The 15,508-nt window shown below is 67.1% G+C and overlaps 6 protein-coding genes across 6 annotated transcripts in view; 2 read left to right on the top strand and 4 right to left on the bottom strand.

The window, feature by feature from the left end:
- Nucleotides 1–1,409, bottom strand: part of EMIHUDRAFT_107468 (hypothetical protein) — a gene marked incomplete at both ends in the record, with an annotated part of 8,084 nt that extends 6,675 nt beyond the window's left edge. Inside the window, 2 exons of the mRNA XM_005757387.1 lie at nucleotides 36–401; nucleotides 492–1,409. Of these exons, the coding sequence (XP_005757444.1) occupies nucleotides 36–401; nucleotides 492–1,409 (1,284 nt within the window). The remainder of the gene's footprint in view (nucleotides 1–35; nucleotides 402–491) is intronic.
- Nucleotides 1,410–2,702: 1,293 nt separating this feature from the next.
- On the top strand, nucleotides 2,703–4,455 carry EMIHUDRAFT_453743 (hypothetical protein; the record flags this gene model as incomplete). The annotated part of the gene is made up of 8 exons (XM_005757386.1): nucleotides 2,703–3,203; nucleotides 3,404–3,444; nucleotides 3,539–3,625; nucleotides 3,756–3,770; nucleotides 3,846–3,881; nucleotides 3,944–4,008; nucleotides 4,078–4,194; nucleotides 4,275–4,455. The coding sequence occupies exons 1-8, from the start codon at nucleotides 2,714–2,716 to the stop codon at nucleotides 4,453–4,455; spliced, it is 1,032 nt and encodes a 343-aa protein (XP_005757443.1). The 5' UTR covers nucleotides 2,703–2,713.
- A 364-nt stretch (nucleotides 4,456–4,819) lies between these two features.
- EMIHUDRAFT_220497 (hypothetical protein) lies at nucleotides 4,820–6,728 on the bottom strand (the record flags this gene model as incomplete). The annotated part of the gene is made up of 4 exons (XM_005757385.1): nucleotides 4,820–4,944; nucleotides 5,054–5,101; nucleotides 5,321–6,559; nucleotides 6,722–6,728. The coding sequence occupies 4 exons, from the start codon at nucleotides 6,726–6,728 to the stop codon at nucleotides 4,820–4,822; spliced, it is 1,419 nt and encodes a 472-aa protein (XP_005757442.1).
- A 1,575-nt stretch (nucleotides 6,729–8,303) lies between these two features.
- Nucleotides 8,304–10,828, bottom strand: EMIHUDRAFT_220495 (hypothetical protein; the record flags this gene model as incomplete). The annotated part of the gene is made up of 2 exons (XM_005757384.1): nucleotides 8,304–8,945; nucleotides 10,787–10,828. The coding sequence occupies 2 exons, from the start codon at nucleotides 10,826–10,828 to the stop codon at nucleotides 8,304–8,306; spliced, it is 684 nt and encodes a 227-aa protein (XP_005757441.1).
- A 145-nt stretch (nucleotides 10,829–10,973) lies between these two features.
- Nucleotides 10,974–13,910, bottom strand: EMIHUDRAFT_360083 (hypothetical protein). Its single transcript, XM_005757383.1, is given in 12 exon segments — nucleotides 10,974–11,076; nucleotides 11,088–11,419; nucleotides 11,493–11,769; nucleotides 11,936–12,191; nucleotides 12,259–12,328; nucleotides 12,400–12,496; nucleotides 12,564–12,647; nucleotides 12,719–12,756; nucleotides 13,002–13,337; nucleotides 13,409–13,667; nucleotides 13,740–13,760; nucleotides 13,833–13,910. 9 exon segments carry the CDS (start codon nucleotides 13,566–13,568, stop codon nucleotides 11,388–11,390), a joined length of 1,350 nt encoding a protein of 449 aa, XP_005757440.1. The 5' UTR covers nucleotides 13,569–13,667; nucleotides 13,740–13,760; nucleotides 13,833–13,910; the 3' UTR covers nucleotides 10,974–11,076; nucleotides 11,088–11,387.
- A 1,084-nt stretch (nucleotides 13,911–14,994) lies between these two features.
- Nucleotides 14,995–15,508, top strand: part of EMIHUDRAFT_439052 (hypothetical protein) — a gene marked incomplete at its 3' end in the record, with an annotated part of 3,587 nt that continues 3,073 nt past the window's right edge. Inside the window, exons 1-3 of the mRNA XM_005757382.1 lie at nucleotides 14,995–15,037; nucleotides 15,101–15,306; nucleotides 15,379–15,496. The remainder of the gene's footprint in view (nucleotides 15,038–15,100; nucleotides 15,307–15,378; nucleotides 15,497–15,508) is intronic.

Raw genomic sequence — 15,508 nt, 5'->3', positions numbered from 1 at the left:
TTGTGTGTGTGTGCGTGTGCGTGTGCGAGTGCGACCTCGTGTAGCTTGTGCACGCTCCACTCCTCAGGGTGGGCCCGCCGCAGCTTGCCCCACTCCTCCGCCCACGCCGCGAGCGACGCCTCGGCGGCAGAAGAAGCCGCGCCGCCGCCGCCGCCGCCGCCGCCGCCGCCGCCGCCGCCGCCGCCGCCGCCGCCGCCGGGCGCAGCGGAGGAGAGCTGGGCTTGGCGGACGGCTTTGGCGCCGGCCACGCACCGGCGTAGCGCCGCCTGGACCTCCTCGATCGCCTCGAGCCGCGTGGCTGTCTGGCGCGCCGCCGCGGCGTGCGCGTCCCGCCGCGCGGAGTAGGAGCGCATCGCGTCGCGCTCTGCGCGCAGCTTGCGGTGCGTCTGCTGCATCCGGACCTAGCGGCACGCGCTAGAGCCGTACCGCGTGTGCTCGCGCCCGTCGAGTGTGGGTGGCGTGGTGCGTGCTGTCTGCGGCGTGCCGGACACCTCGGACAGCTCCACCAGCATCCGCATGTTGTGCCGAAGCTCCGGAAGCATCCCCGCCGCCGCCTCCGCCTCCTCCCCCGCCGCCGCCGCCGCCGCGTCCGCGTCGGCCAGAGAGGCGTGGACGCGGGGCTGGGGTCCGCGCATGTCGACGACTGCCGCTCCAGCCTCCGCGGGGGCGCCCCTCTGCGGCCTCGCCTTCCCCTCCCACTCGGCCATCAGCTGCTGCGCCGACCGCACCTTGAGCTCGCGCCGCTCGCCGCGCCGCCAGTTGTCCCGGCGCGGCGCCGCCGCGGCGTTGGCGCGGTCGAGCTCGGCGCCCGAGGGCGGGGGGTCGGCGGCGCCGTCGCCGTGGAGGATGCGCGCCTGCTGCGCCTTCGCCTTCGAAGTCGTCTCCTTAAACCCGCCGTACCCCAGCCCCATTGAGTTTGGACGCAGCTTTTGCTCGAGCGGGTTCACCACGCCGCCGCCCGCCTTGCCGATGCCCTGCCCGGGCTTCCACCCCATCTTGGAGAGGAGCCGGGAGCCGATCCCCTTGGAGTGGGCCTCGAAGGCGCCAAACTCCTTGTCCACCTTCTCCGCCGGCAGCGGCTTCGCCCCGCCCGAGCCCAGCCCTCCGCGCGACGGCCGACTGGGAGGCGCCTTGTCGGCCGGCGCCACCGCCGCCGGCGCCGGAGCCGGCGGCGGCGGCGCGGAGGGCGCGGCCGCCTTGGCAAAGCTGACGGGCTTCTCGGCGAGCGGCCGCTTGCTCTCGCGCTCACGGCCGCCTCGCCCGCCGCCACGGCCGCCGCCGCCGCCGCCGCCCTCGTCCTCGGACGAGTCGCCAAACACACCGAGCATGGCGTCGTCGGAGGCCTTGCGCGAGCGCTTGCGGCCGCGCGCGCCGAGCCCAGCGGGCGCGTCGTCGTCCGAGCTCGACATCGATGCCGTCTGGCGCAGCGCGGGCTTGTGGCGAAGAATTCTTCTCTTCGTGAAAGATTTGTCAGACGCAGTTCTTGCTCTGCCAGGGGCCCCTCCACTCGCCTGCACCTGCTCGAACCCTGAGCACTGTGCGGCGTTGCACGCTCGAGGTCGTGCATGATGTAGTAATTATTGTCTTGAGTAATGCGCGTCTCTCGACAGAGAGCGCTAGCCTCTACCCCTTCGGTCCGTCGAATCTCGGCGCGGCAGATGCGACGCCGAGACTGACGAAACCTCCCTGGTGGTGGGCTGCTGAGCCTCCCCCACACACGAGAACACCACTGGGACACCATGACACACTAGAACAGGTATGCCACGAGGCGGGATGAGACTAGACGTCTCGGACGAGACTCGTCACTCGACGGAAACCTAAATCGTGAACATCGGGTTGCTGCGCGGCGGGTCAACCCCATTATGCGCAGTCATCCAGATGTCAACTGCACCTCAGACAGTCGCCGGCGTGGGCGGGAGGGGCGACTGTATCTAGTAGGCGCGGTAGCGGTAGACGGGCAAGCCACAGCTGGCAAGATGTCGATCGCCATAGACCTTGCTCGAGCCGCGGCGGGGCCGTGAAAGTGGAGCGTGTCAGGATCGTTGGCTCGGCTGTGAACTGACCTCGCTGTGAATGTGACCGCCGTCACAGACACTATTGTCCATGAATGGTAGACTGAGAGTAGAGTAGAATCGGGTCGAGCGACCGGCCCAGTCGACCGTCCCCTCCCCTCCCCAACCCCCGCCCCGCCTAGGTGGGAAAGAGATGAGGAGATGGGACAGCGTAGGAGGAGCACGAGCACGTATGGGAGGGTTCAATGATGCGCCACGCTGCCCGGCGTCTCTCACTTTCCGGGACAGCCCCGCCCTTGTGAGGCAGGAAAGTGACGGCTACCCCGTACGCGCCTGCCGCTCTACTCGACGCCGACCGCCCATCCCCCCTCCTCATTCCCCCCTCGGCGAGCCGATGATCGCCGAGCCTCTGTCCTGCGCGCCCCCGAGCCCCCCCCCCCCCCCCCCCCCCACCACCACCACCACCACACACACACACACACCGCCGCCGCGCGAGCGCCGCGCGGCGGCACACCCAGCTCAAAAGAAAAAGAAAAAAGGGAATGAGGAGACCAGCGAGGGAGACTCCCCGCCTATGCAAGCCCCAGAGAGGGGCCGCCATCGCCGAAGCTGTGCCAAAGCATAACTCCAAAACCCGCAGCGGCCCAGGGGGCCTTGGGGGCAGCCTGTTTTCTTTTTCGAGCGCCCCGGCTCTGGTACATATGCCGCTCCTCAAAAGCGCCATCACCGCCCTGCTCTGGCTCGGCGCGGACGGCCTCATCGCGATAGGACACACGCAGTCGTATGGCACGCGCCCTGCCGGTGGCTCGCGGCGCTGCTGCGCCATCGCTGCGAGCGGCTTTGTCACGCCCATCGGCCCGTTCTGCCCGTTCCGTTCAACCACCTGCGCGGAGAATGGGCCGCTCGGCGTGGCGATGGGCGAGCTCACAGGCAGCAAGATGCCGCGCTTTGCCGAGGAGATGTCTCGGCTACAGCTCGAGATGAGCATGGGCGGCTCGCCCGACCCGCAAAAGGTGGGGCAGATGGCGGAGGACCTGTACGAGGCGGAGCAGCAGTGGCAGCGGATGCTGGCGCGCATGCGGCTCGCCGACGACTTCCAGAGCCGCGAGTACTTCAAGGTGACGGCGGCGTGGTCCGAGCGGCAAGGCGAGTCGCTGGAGTCGGTGGGCGCGATGATGCGGTGGCAGGCGAGTGCGGCTCCTCTCGGGTCGTAGTGGTACACGTCGGCAACTCAGCGACACGCTTAGCGGACGGCCCTTCAAGCTGCCTTTAGCGGCCGTCACGCTATTCGCAGCCGCCGCACCCGCGCGGTGCTCCGAGCACTCTCCTCCTCGCCCACGCCGCAGGCTCAATTAATAACGAATTAAGTAACGAGTTCGCCCACGCCGCAGGCTCAATTAATAACGAATTGCGTAACGAGTTCGCCCACGCCGTGGGCTCAATTAATAATTAATTCATGAACGAGTTGGCCCACGCCGCAGGCTCAATGAATCAATAACTAAGGAATGAGTTCGCCCACGCTGCAGGCGGACAACATGAAGGCCTTTGCGACGGGAGGGATGCCTCGCCCTCCTCCGCCGGGAGTGGACCTCGACCGGCTCGCCGCCAAGCAGGTTCGACACTGCAGTCCATGCCAGCTTCTCGCCTGCCTGGGCGTGGAGTCGCGAGGGCTGCCTGGCCCTGCCTAGACGCACCGCGGGGTGTGTGGAGACCGCCCGTTACCTCAGCTCGCCCGCCCAGCAGGCGGCGTCGGGGCAGGCAGACATGACGCCGCACGGGCGGGAGGGGCCGAGATCGGCCGAGATGACGCGAGATCGGCCCGGGACCCCATAGGCGAATATGATGTCGCAGCTGACGAGCGCGCAGGCGGTGGCGGCGACGCCCTTCAGCGTGGCGATCACGCGAGGTTGAGCGAGGTCGCCCGAGATTAGGCGGTGACGGCGACGCCCTTCAGCGGGGAGGAGGCGGCCTTTGAGAGCGAGGTGGTGCGGGCGGAGTGCGGGACAGGTCTTCCGCGGCCGGCTGCCGGCGTTCGTCTTCTCTGAGTGACTGCCGTCTCTTCTAGGTACGAGAAGCTCTGCCGCGACCACGCGGCGCTGGTCCAGATGGGCGAGAGCTACGGCGGATACGATCCACTCGGCAAGCTCGCCTTCCTCGACGCGCTCGAGGCGGTGGAGGAGCGGTGGGACACCCCCCTCCGCGCGTGCTCGTGCGCGTCTGCCACGTCCATGACACGTCGATGGCACGGGGGGGGTGACCTAGGTGGGACACCTTCTTCGCCCGCTTCTCGCTGATGGGCGCGCTCAACCGCGAGTTTGTGGAGCAGACGGACGGCTTCCTCGGCTCGATGGGCATGAGCGCGGCCGACTTCAGGGGGGTGCTGCGCGAAGCGCACGACCTCATGCGGAGGGATGCGGAGGTCGAGCGCGGGGCGGCAGTGTGACCGCCTTTGCTCCTTACCCCGCATTTACACTGACGCACGAGAGCAAAAGGGCCTCTCAAAACACGGACCTCAGTCCTCGGACGACTGCATGGTCTCCGCCCAGAGATAACACACATGTCACATTTGCTCTCTCGCGTCTCGCGGTGAGAGAGCTAGAACATAAAAACACGACGAGAGAAAGGGGTGCCCTCCATCGTTCATGCTCCACAGCTGTCCGCGCCATGAGAGTCCATGACCGGTTTAGTTCAGACCGGGCGGGTCGCTCACACCACTCACCAGCGGCCCCCCGGGGAGCGGGGTGTGATGGCGCGGCTCTGTGCAGTCGAGTTTCAGAGTGGCAGACCAGAACAAGAAGAAGAAGATCTCAACTCGCAGTCAAGCCGAGCAGCGCAAGCTGCCGGTCCGCCTGCTGGATGAGACCGCCCTCTAGCGGCGCGCTGCTGCTCAACAAGACCGCGTGGGCGGAGCGGAGCACTTGCGAGAGGTTCCCTGTCGGTAGCCCGAGTGTGGAACGGATCCGTTCGACCTGAGGCGATCGCGAGGCAAACAGGCTGAACAGAGGCGCGAGGAGTGAGCCGTGCACGCGCGAGGTCTTCACCTTGGCTGGCAAAGTGAGCGGCCTTGAAGGTGCTAGCACTTGGAAAGCCTGGGACGCCCCGCTGTCAAGCGCAGCACGCTCCTACGCGCATGCCAGCAGGGTGAATGCGGGTCGCGGCGCAACTAGGCACCGGCTCGAATGAGGGCACCAGCTCTGCGACGCGGCACCTAGTTTCCTGTTCGCGCGCCGCCGCCGCCGCCGCCGCCTCCTCGCGCGCCTTTCGCTCCGCCTCTAGCGCCGCGAGCTCAGCCTCATGCCGCTGCATACCAAACTCCTCCTGCTCCTTCGAAGAGGGTGCCGCCGGAATCTCATCGCCTGATGTCGATGCCTTGTCCGACTCGTCGCCAGCCTCCTCGGAGATGCCATCGAGGGCGGCGCCCGCTTCGACGTCCGCGTGACTGCCGCGCTTTCGGTGCTTCTTCATGCCGACCTTCTGTCGATTCTTCTCCCGCTTGGCCTTATTACGGGCACTCCGCCGCTGCGGTTCCGCCTGCTTCTCCTCCTCCTGAAGGGCGACCTCCTGCAGGAGTGCCTTCTCGGCCTCTCTGGCCACCCTCTCGGCTTCGGCGATATCGACGGCGTTCTCCTTGGTGTCGTCCGCCTCCGCCTTACGCTTCAGATGTGCTAGCGCAGCAAAGGCTGCCCGCCGAGCCGCCTTGCCCCCACCCTTCTGCAGCGCCAACAGCCGTGGGACGGCCCCCGAGCTCTTGACGGCACCTCGGACAGCTGGGCACTTGGAGAGGCTGCAGAGCAGCCTCGCGGCCATCTCGTCCGCGCCATCGTAAGCGCAACCGAGCATCGAAACCAGCGGGGGGATTGCCTCCGACGAGGCCAGAGCGGAGGCGCTTGCGGTGATTGCAGTTGCAGACTCGGGGGCCGCAAGAGCGGCGAGCAGGCGGACCGCGCACTCCCTCCTCCCCTCCTCCTCCTCCTTTCTATGGCTCTTCAACAGCAGCGCATCAAGCATGGCCAGAGCGCCCGCCCCGATGACGGCCACAGCACATACTGGACTCGCTGCAAGGGCAGACAGCGCGGCGAGAGACGAATAAGAGGCTCGAGCCCCGCAGCACCTGCAAGGGTAATGCGCAGCCTCCCATACTAAGCGAATCAGCAGCTCCGCAGCTCCTGCCTTGCAGAGAGCGCTGCAGCGGTCGTCCGAACCATCACAAAGGGGCTCGATGAGTTCAGCCAAAGTGAATTTGATCCGTATCGAGGCATCCTCTCCCCGCAACAGCTCGCACAGGGACAAGATGGAATTTGGCTGCACCATCGCGCTGCGGCTCTCAGGCACAAACCGCACGAGATCGTCCACGAGCTCGAACTCCTCTTCCGAGGGGCTGTCGGCGATCCCGCGAAGGAGTTCGTCGACAGATGAATATCCGGAGATGCTGTGGACCACCGAAGTAACAAGGTCGCGGTTGTTGTTGCACGAAGAAGGGCCGCGGCCGCCCGTATCTAGCAAGCGGATGCAGTCGTCGGTGTCGTTGGGTGCGTAACGGTATCCCCCTCCAAGTTCCTTCACCTGCGGGTCGTCGCAATCGCGCGCATGAGTGAAGGGGCAGCTTGCTTGTTGGGTAAATTTGTGCGTGGCTGCGCCGATCTTTTTAACGACTGCCGGCGACTACTCGGTTGTGCACCTGGTAGGCGGCTATCTTGTTGGCCTCGAACTCTTCATCTCGAAACCAGAGCTGCACCACCACTGCATGCCTCCACTCGGAGGCAGCCACCATGGGCGACCATGGGGAGGAGTCCTTACCTGCAAAGCAGAGGACGTGATCGCCGACCTTGAAGCGAAGTTGGTGGCGGCCATCGCACGAATCTAGGTCGAGCATAGACCCACCGCGGACGGGGCCAGCTGAGGCGCTCGACGGTTGTAACTGGTGGCTGTTTCGCTCGACCTCTCGAAAAAGAATTTTTCCAGCGACTCGCGCGCACTGGCACTAACACAGGTACACTACCGCGCGCGCGTGCGAAAAAGAATTTTACAACAAAGATCCCTCGCACGACACTAGGCACGGGACTGGCGCGCACTGGTACTAACACAGGTACAAATATAAAGAATTGCTAAAAGGGCGTTTCCCTGCGTGCCGTCCTCCTATCTACGGCAACATCACCATCAACGCGTGGGCGCGGCAGGCCCTCGTCCTGCCGCACTCAACCGTCGGCCGCGCCTTTGCCTTCACGGAGCTCGGCCTGCAGCAGGCTTGGCACGCCGTGCGAGAGTGCCTCCCCGCCTCCAAGCGCAGCGGCTGCCTCCCTCCTCTCGCGGCCGAGGAGGTCGCCCCGCCCTATTGCTCCAAGTACACGCAGAGCCGCAAACAGTTCGAGGCGGCGGCGAGCGCATTCGCGGGCGAGTACCTCGAGAGCTTCTACCCCGACGGCATCCCGCAGCAGCCGTCCGCCGCCGGGGAGCCGTGCGACGAGGTGTGGGCGTGGCTGTCTCACCTCAGCGAGAGCCATGGTGACGCGGCTGCGGTGGCTGCCGTGGCAAATGGCAGCCCAACGGAGGCGCGCGACTACGTGCGCAGGATCCTCGCCCGCCTCATCACCTTTGTCGCGCTTGAGCACAACGTCGTCGGCAATGTCGGCTCGCTCGCGCAGGACGTCTCGTTTGCCGCCTTCTCGTGGCCAAAGGGGCGGCTCAGCGGGACCAAGCAGCTCGCGATGCGGCAGGCGACCCTCATGTGTCTGACGAGCTCGACCACTCCCTATCTGCTCGCCACGCCGGGCGGGCCCAACGACTGGTCGTACCTCTTCCCGGCGACAAGCGCGGCGCAGCGGGCGGCGCTGGCCGAGGTCTTTGCCAAGTTCCAGGCGTCGCTGCACGTGCTCAGCGACGAGCTGGACGAGTACTCCGCATCGGTCGAGGTGGCTGCTCGCTCGTTTCCCGACAACTTTGGGATGTGGGTGACAAACCCGCGCTACATGCGCACCGCGGTGGACATCTAAGAGGGCCTGCTTTGGGATACGTTTGCGCCCACCGCGCCCGCAAGAAGGCCCGAAGCATGGGGCAAGAAGGCTCGACGCATCTCTGCTGCCGTGCCTGCACACCGTAGTCCGGACGCCGCTGCTACGAGACGCCCTAAGTATCATCTGCATGGCGCATGCCTCTCATGACTCATCCCATTCAAAACTGACTCGTACTGCCGTGGTCGCCTAAAGAGCTAAACGGTTTGTACAGGGTGTGTCGGAAGACCGGCCGCTGGGGGGATCCGAGGGGCAACAACAGCCGAACGCAAGCCACCTATCTCTAGACCGGACGCGGAACCATCCACATCATCACTGGCTCGCGGCAGTAAGGGCACTCCCCCATCAGCTCAGAGCATGGCCCGCAAGCACACAAGTGCCCGCACGGAACCGCAGCATGCGACTTGACTCTCGCGAAACACACGATGCACGTGGTCTCTCCCCCCATCGTGGACTCGGGGGCAGCCGGCCGCCCCGTGTCGAGGCCGGCGTCCGCTAGTGAGACGGCTGCAAGCGGGTCGGTGACTGGCAGATGCTGCTCCGCCGCCTCTCCCGCCTCTGGCCCGATCAAGCGCTCGATAGCGCTGACCCGCTCCTCGAGCCTACCCTCGGTCGCCGCGCCGAGGCTCGCCTCCAGCCGCTCGACACGCCGCGGCAAGTCCCCGCCGCCGCCGGTCGACTCGCTGCTCACCGCCTCCCCGCACCGCGACACCCGACGCACCAGCGCCTCCTCCGCATCCGCCTCTGACCGGCGCAGCGCCTCTGCCAGCTCCGCATCCTCGCGCAGCGCCGCCTGCTCCGCCGCACCCGCTAGCTCAGCCGCCTCGCGCTCCGCTCGCCTCGCCGCCTCCTGCTCAGCAGCCAGCTGCGCCGCCCTCTCCTCCTGCGCGCGAAGCTCTGCCGCAGCCTTCGCCCTCCGCTCCTCCTCGAGCGTGCAGGCAGACGGCGCCCTCTTGGCCTCCTTCTTCTTCGCCTTGGCCTCCTTCTTGGCCGCCGTTGCCTCCGCCGCCTTTGCGCGCTGCCTCGCCTTCTCCTCCTCCGCCCTCCTGTCCGCAGCCTCCTTCTCGCGCCGCGCCGCCTCTGCCTGAGCGGCCTTGCGCGCCGCCGCCGCCGCCCGCTGCTCCTCTCGCTGCGCCTCCTCCGCCGCAAGCCTCTCCGCCTCCCTCGCCCGCAGCGCCTCCTCTGCTGCCGCGCGCTCAGCGGCCAGCTTCGCCTCCGCCTCTGCCGCAATGGCTCGCCTCTGCTCCTCCAGCGCCGCCGCATCCGCCGCCCGGCGCGCCTCGTCCACCGCTCGCTCTGCTTCGCGCTGTCGTGCCGCCCGCTCGCGCTCTCGCGCCGCCGCCGCCGCCTCCCGCTCGCGCTGCTCGCGCCGCCCCTTGGCCTCGAGCGCCTTCTCTGCCGCCTTCTCCGCCGCCTCCGCCTCCCTCAGCGCTGCTGCGTGCGCCGTGAGAGCGCGCACGCACCCGGCGTGGTCCGTTCCAGGAGCACTGGCGGCGTCGGCAGTAGCTAGCACCTCGGCCGCCTGCTCCTTGGCGATCTGCAGCGCGGACCTGCCGTCTGCAGAGCGAGCCTTTGCATCTGCGCCAGCCCGAAGCAGGCGGAGCACGACGGCGGGGTGGCCTTGGAGGGCGGCGCTCATCAGCGGGGTGTAGCCGTCGCTGTCTTGCAGGTTGATCTCCGCGCCGCGCCGAAGCAGCAGCTCGACCACCCGCTCGTGGCCTTTGGTGGCGGCGTTCATCAGCGGGGTGTAGCCTCTGCCGCTCTGCAGGTTGATCTCAGCGCCGTGCTGTAGCAGCAGCTCGACCACTCGCTCGTGGCCGTTGCGGGCGGCGGCCATCAGCGCGTTAGCGCCGCAGCTGTTCTGCTTGTCGACCTCCGCGCCGTGCCGAATCAGCAGCTCGACCACCTGCTCGCGGCCGCAGCGGGCGGCGTCCATCAGCGCGGTGAGGCCGTTACTGTCCTGCAGGTTGATCTTCGCCCCGTGCCGCAGCAGCAAGTCGACCACCTGCTCGTGGCCTTGGTGGGCGGCGAGCATCACCGCGGTCCAGCCGCCGCTGTTCTGCTGGTTGATCTTCACCCCGTGCCGCAGCAGCAAGTCGACCACCTGCTCGTGGCCTTGGTGGGCGGCGTACATCAGCGAGGTGAAGCCTGCGCTACTCTGCAGGTTGATCTCCGCGCCGTGCCGCAGCAGCAGCTCGACCACCCGCTCGTGGCCGTTGCTGGCGGCGCACGTCAGCGCGGTGCCGCCGTCGCTGTCCTGCTGGCAGACCTCAGCGCCGTGCCGCAGCAGCAACTCGACCAACCGCTCGTGGCCGTAGCGGGCGGCGCACGTCAGCGCGGTGCCGCCGTCGCTGTCCTGCTGGCAGACCTCAGCGCCGTGCCGCAGCAGCAGCTCGACCACCCGCTCGTGGCCATTGCGGGCGGCGCACATCAGCACGGTCCAGCCGTCGCGGTTCCGCAGGTTGACCTCCGCGCCGTGCCGCAGCAGCAGCTCGACCACCCGCTCGTGGCCGTTGCTGGCGGCGCACGTCAGCGCGGTGCCGCCGTCGCTGTCCTGCTGGCAGACCTCAGCGCCGTGCCGCAGCAGCAACTCGACCAACCGCTCGTGGCCGTAGCGGGCGGCGCCCATCAGCAGCGTGAGGCCGCTCGCCTCGCCTCTCTCGTACGTCGCGTCGGCCCGCCCGCCGCCCTCGAGCCACGCCAGCACCGCCTCCTCCTCGCCTCGCTCAGCCGCTAGCACGACCGCGTCGGAACAGCTCAGGGAACCTGCGCCGCCGCTACGCGGGCGTGCGCCCACCATCGGTCCATCGGGTTCGGCTCTTTTCGGGGGGGGGCAAATCCATTACCGCGCGCGCGCGCGCGCGCGCGTGTGTGTGTGTGTGTGTAGGCGGAGGGCACTGCGTGTGGTTGCCTATTCGCCAAACAAGTGGGCTCGCTCCGGTTGGAGCCTGGTGCAAGCTCACGTGAATCCGAGTCTCTCCTCCTACTACACAGTACACGCTCTCAGCCACACCGCGACTCAGACACGACGTCCGAGGTTCCTCTTCCCACAGCAATCCCACCGCAACAGTCACGTTCCTCCTCCCTACACTCGACTTCACGGCCCTCTTTGGGATCCGGTGTCGTCTGTCGAATCGTCGCCGCGCTCCGTCCCACACGCGTCAATCCACGAACTCCCTGCCGCTCCGCTCTTGCCGCTCGGCCCTAGCGGCGGCCGCGGCGGCGGAAGAGGCTCCGGAGGCGGCGACAGGCGCCTCCCCCTGAGCGCACCCCATTCACCCACCCACTCCACCCGCGGGCGTCGGCGACGCGGCGCCCGCGGCGGCTCTTGCAGCGGCGGCGGGGGAGTGCGGCGGCGGGGACCGCCTCAGAGCTGGTCCACGGCCTCGGCGAGGGCGTCAAAGTCGGGCGTGCCTAGGGAGAGAGAGAGGACAGACATCCGCCGCGCGAAAAAAAGAAACGCGGCCGGCGCCAGAGTCGGGCGTGCCGAAGCCGGTGGCCGCGTCCCAGCCCTTGACGGCGCTGAAGCCGTACTCCTGCATGCCGCCCGTGTTCTTGCCCTGCGTGACGTCCTGGAAGCCTTGCGGGTTCTGGTAGATGAACGGGTTGAGGAAGCCGAGGGCCGGCTTGCCGTTGTCGACGCGCCGGCTGTTGAGCAACGCAAAGATGCCAGCCACCACCGGGCACGCCGCCGAAGTGCCCGCGACGCCGGCGAAGCGGCCGCTCGAGACGACGCAGTACGGGTTCACCTGGGTCAGGGTTAGGGTTAGGGTTAGGGTTAGGGTTAGGGTTAGGGTTAGGGTCAGGGTTAGGGTTAGGGTTAGGGTTAGCGTAAGACGACGCAGTCAGGGTTCACCTGCGCGAGATATGGGGAGACATGGGGAGATATGGGGAGTGGCGCAACGCGAGCCGTACCTGGCCGGCGAGCGCCGACACGTCCGGGTACGCGCGGCCGGTCGAGTTCCACATGTCCTTGGGAGGGAGGTCCGGCTGGCTCAAGTACGCCGCGACCGCCTCGGCCTGGTAGGCGGGGATGGCAAAGTCGTCGGAGAAGCCTCCGCCGCCCGCCACCCACGCCTTCTCGTCGCCGACGACGGACTTGGTGACGAAATCTGTGCCGCCGACCGCCGTGATGTACGGCGACGCGGCGGGAAAGTCAGGCTTGAACCGCCTAAGAAAGAAAGCACGCGTGCGGCAGAGGGAGAGCAGGAACCGCGGCAGGCGGGGGCGTGACTCGCTTCTTGAAGAACCCGCAGCCCTCGCGCCCGCAGACGCCCTGGTCGCCAGACGCGAAGAGGATGGAGAGGCCGCGCGCGCCCGCCTTCATGAAGGATTACCCGAGCTTACCCGAGCTTACCCGAGACTACCCGAGGAGAGGCCGCGCACGCCCGCCTTCATGAAGGCGGTGTTCGCCGTCTGCATGTACTCGGCCGACACCTGCTGCTTCTCGTCGTTGCCGTATGAGACCGAGTGGACCTAACACAGAAGACACGGTGCGCGCAACGGAAACAAGGACACTCGTCGCCGTACGAGACGAGTGGACCAGGGGCGGGTTCTCGAGCGACGAGATCTGCCTCGCCCAGGCGAGGAGCGAGTACTGCGAGTTGTACACGACGGTCAGCGGCACCTGAAGACCGAGACGCCGGCGTGGAAAGACAAGAGAGCCGCGCGAGCGGTTACCGCCACGGCCAGCGGTACCGCCGGGGCCACCGCCTTGATGTACTCGATGTCGAGCTCTGCCTAGAGGAGATATGGGGAGATATGGGGAGATATGGGGAGATATGGGGAGATATGGGGAGATGTCGAGCTCTGCCTAGAGGGAGACAAGAAAGACGTCGGGCACAAAAGAGAAAGGCAGCGAGCAGAACGACCCCCTGCCGACGTACTCGATGTCGAGCTACTCTCCCTGTGTGTGGTGGCGGCGTGCCGTCCCCCCATCCCTCCCTTGGGCCGGCTGTTTTCTTTCGTTCTTCTTCGAGCTCCGCCTCGACGCCCGCGACGGGCAGGTCCCCTCCGATGGTCTCCTTGATCGAGACGTCAACCTTGCAGCTCTCGCCAAACGTGGCCAGGTCGGACGTCTTGTAGTACTGCCCCTGGTACTCGGCCACCGCCATCGAGCTAGCCGTGCTGCCGCTCGCGGCGGCGGCGGGGATCTTGTACCGCATCGCCAGCACTGCGGGCGTGACAAAGTTGTCGCACTGCGCCGCCGCGCACCCCTTTGGCCATTCCTCGCCGGCGGCGGCGGAGAAGGAGGAGGCGGGTTCGGCCGCGTCGGTGGTCGCCTTCTCGGCGATGTGCGGGAACTGGACCAGCTCGCCTAGGAGAAGACACTCGGGCTGCGAAAAGAGACAACTCTGGCCGATGTGCGGGAGCTGGACCACAGCTCGCCGACGAGCGAAACGTGCTGAGCCACCGATGCGTCGAGCGAGTACCCTGCGGCAGCGCGCAGCAGCCGCGGCGCAGCCTTGACGCGGGAGTGGCGGTACCAGTGGAGGCGAGCGGAGAGCAGCGCCTCCGCCTCCGCCGCCGTCATCACGACGGTGAGCATGTCGCGGTTTGGCGCGACGGTCACCTCGGCGCCGGCGGCGGCGAAGTGATGCGACGCGGCGGAGACGCGCTCGTGGCTCACCTAGAGAAAAAGAGATACCTGTCCCGAAAAAAGAAATACGTCCGGCGGCGGAGACGCGCTCGTGGCTCACCTAGAGAAAAAAGAGATACCTGTGCCGAAAAAAGAAATACGGCGGCGGCGGAGACGCGCTCGTGGCTCACCTAGAGAAAAAAGAGATACCTCCGCCAAAAAAAGAAATACGGGCTGCGGCGGAGACGCGCTCGTGGCTCACGTTGAGCAGGGCGGTCACCTGGTCGTTGGAGAGGTGCTTGCCTACCTCGACCATCGGCTCGTCACTCACAACCAACTCTCCGTAGAGGTCGTCTCTTGGCCGTCGGAGGAGGGCGCTGGCCGTACTCCGGGTCGCCAGGGGTCGAGACCGCCCAAAAGGTCGACTCGAGCCGCTTCAGCGCCTCGCCCTCGACGCGGAGCGCGACGGTGAGGGTGACGCGCGCCTGGTCGGTCCGGACGGGGAGGCGGGAGACGAAGGGGTTGGGGGGGGGGGGGGGGCGCGAGAGGAGCAAGGCGTGAGGAGAGGCGGAGGGCTGCCGACGGCGGCGGTGGCGCGGCAGAGTATGTGGTAGAGGGGCACGGGGCGGTGTGCCTCAGCCCCGTGCGTGTGAGCGAGCGTGCGTGTGTGGCGTGACTGCGCCGACGCGGAGCCTGGGTCCACTGCCGCGCGCGCTGGCTCTGTAGCCACTCCCTCCCTGGCCTCATGCCGTTCCGACCCGACGGCAGTCGCCGCATCACTCACGTCCCACAGCGATGCGCGCGGAGAGCTGACCTCGTGGGAGGCACGGGGCTACTGTGCTGGCGGAGCGCGCGAACTGCCGTGCGAGCGGACTGGTGGAAGGGTGGCGGCGTGTGCTTGCCTGCGGGCTCGCCCGCTCCTCGCGGAGCCATGAGGAGGTCGAGTGGTCGTGGTGCGGCACCTCGGCCTCGGGCGAGAGGCGAGGCGCGTAGGAGCCGGGCGTGTAGGCCGTGGCGCCGAGCAGGGTCAGCGCGTACATCTTGATGTCAGCGAGGGGGGCACAAACTTGGGTCGGCCGGCGTGGCCGTCAACCAAGGCGCAGGAGCACAACCTTTGGCATCGTTTTCTTCTTCTCTTTTTTTAATTTTCTGTGACCCCGATTGATGTGGCCCGCAAACGTAAGGAGCCCAGGAATTGCGACTCGCCGCTTTCCTCCCACTGTGAATTTGTTGTGAGCTCTGTGTCCTGATTTGCCAACAAGATACCCGAGCAAGGGGGGGGTGGGACCGGTGCGGATGACGTGTGTGAGTGTTAGAGTGTTAGAGTTGTTTGGTATTGGTAACATTAAGGTATTGCTAAAAAAAGACCGAGCAACTTTGACGCGACAGCGGCCCACACGCCGAAGTCCTTGACCTTATACGTGTTTCGATGTCGACCGGTGCCCTGCTCTCGCTGCGCACTTTCCCAGGTATCGGCGCCTCGACACCCACCCCGCCCACAGGTGTGGACATGGCTCTCGACGACGTCATCAAGCAGTCCAGCCGCGGGAGCGGCGGAGTCGTTCGCGGCGGAAGGCCGCCTCGGCGCTCGAGCGCACGCTCGAGCGCGCCGTACCAGCGGAGCAAGGCGCCGCTGGGAGAGGCGGTCGGGACGATGAGCGGCGCGTCTGTCTCGGAGCTCGCCGCGTCCGACAACCCGAAGCTCAAGGCTCCACTTTCGACGCCGCGCCAAACTTGCGCCGCGCGCAAGTCCTCTCACGCCCGCCCCACTCGCCTCCAGGTGTCGGGGGAGTCGAAGCCCAACTCGGTGGCGGGCGCGATCTGCAACATCGTGCGCGAGGGCCAAAAGCTTCCCAGCCTGCTTGCCACGGGCCCCGCGGCTCTCAACCAGGCGCGCACCGCACCACGCC

The sequence above is a fragment of the Emiliania huxleyi genome, assembly GCF_000372725.1.
Source record: "Emiliania huxleyi CCMP1516 unplaced genomic scaffold EMIHUscaffold_91, whole genome shotgun sequence".
Lineage (NCBI taxonomy): Eukaryota > Haptophyta > Isochrysidales > Noelaerhabdaceae > Emiliania > Emiliania huxleyi.
Note: the sequence above shows the minus strand (reverse complement) of the source record. Positions and strands in the feature narration are given on the sequence as shown.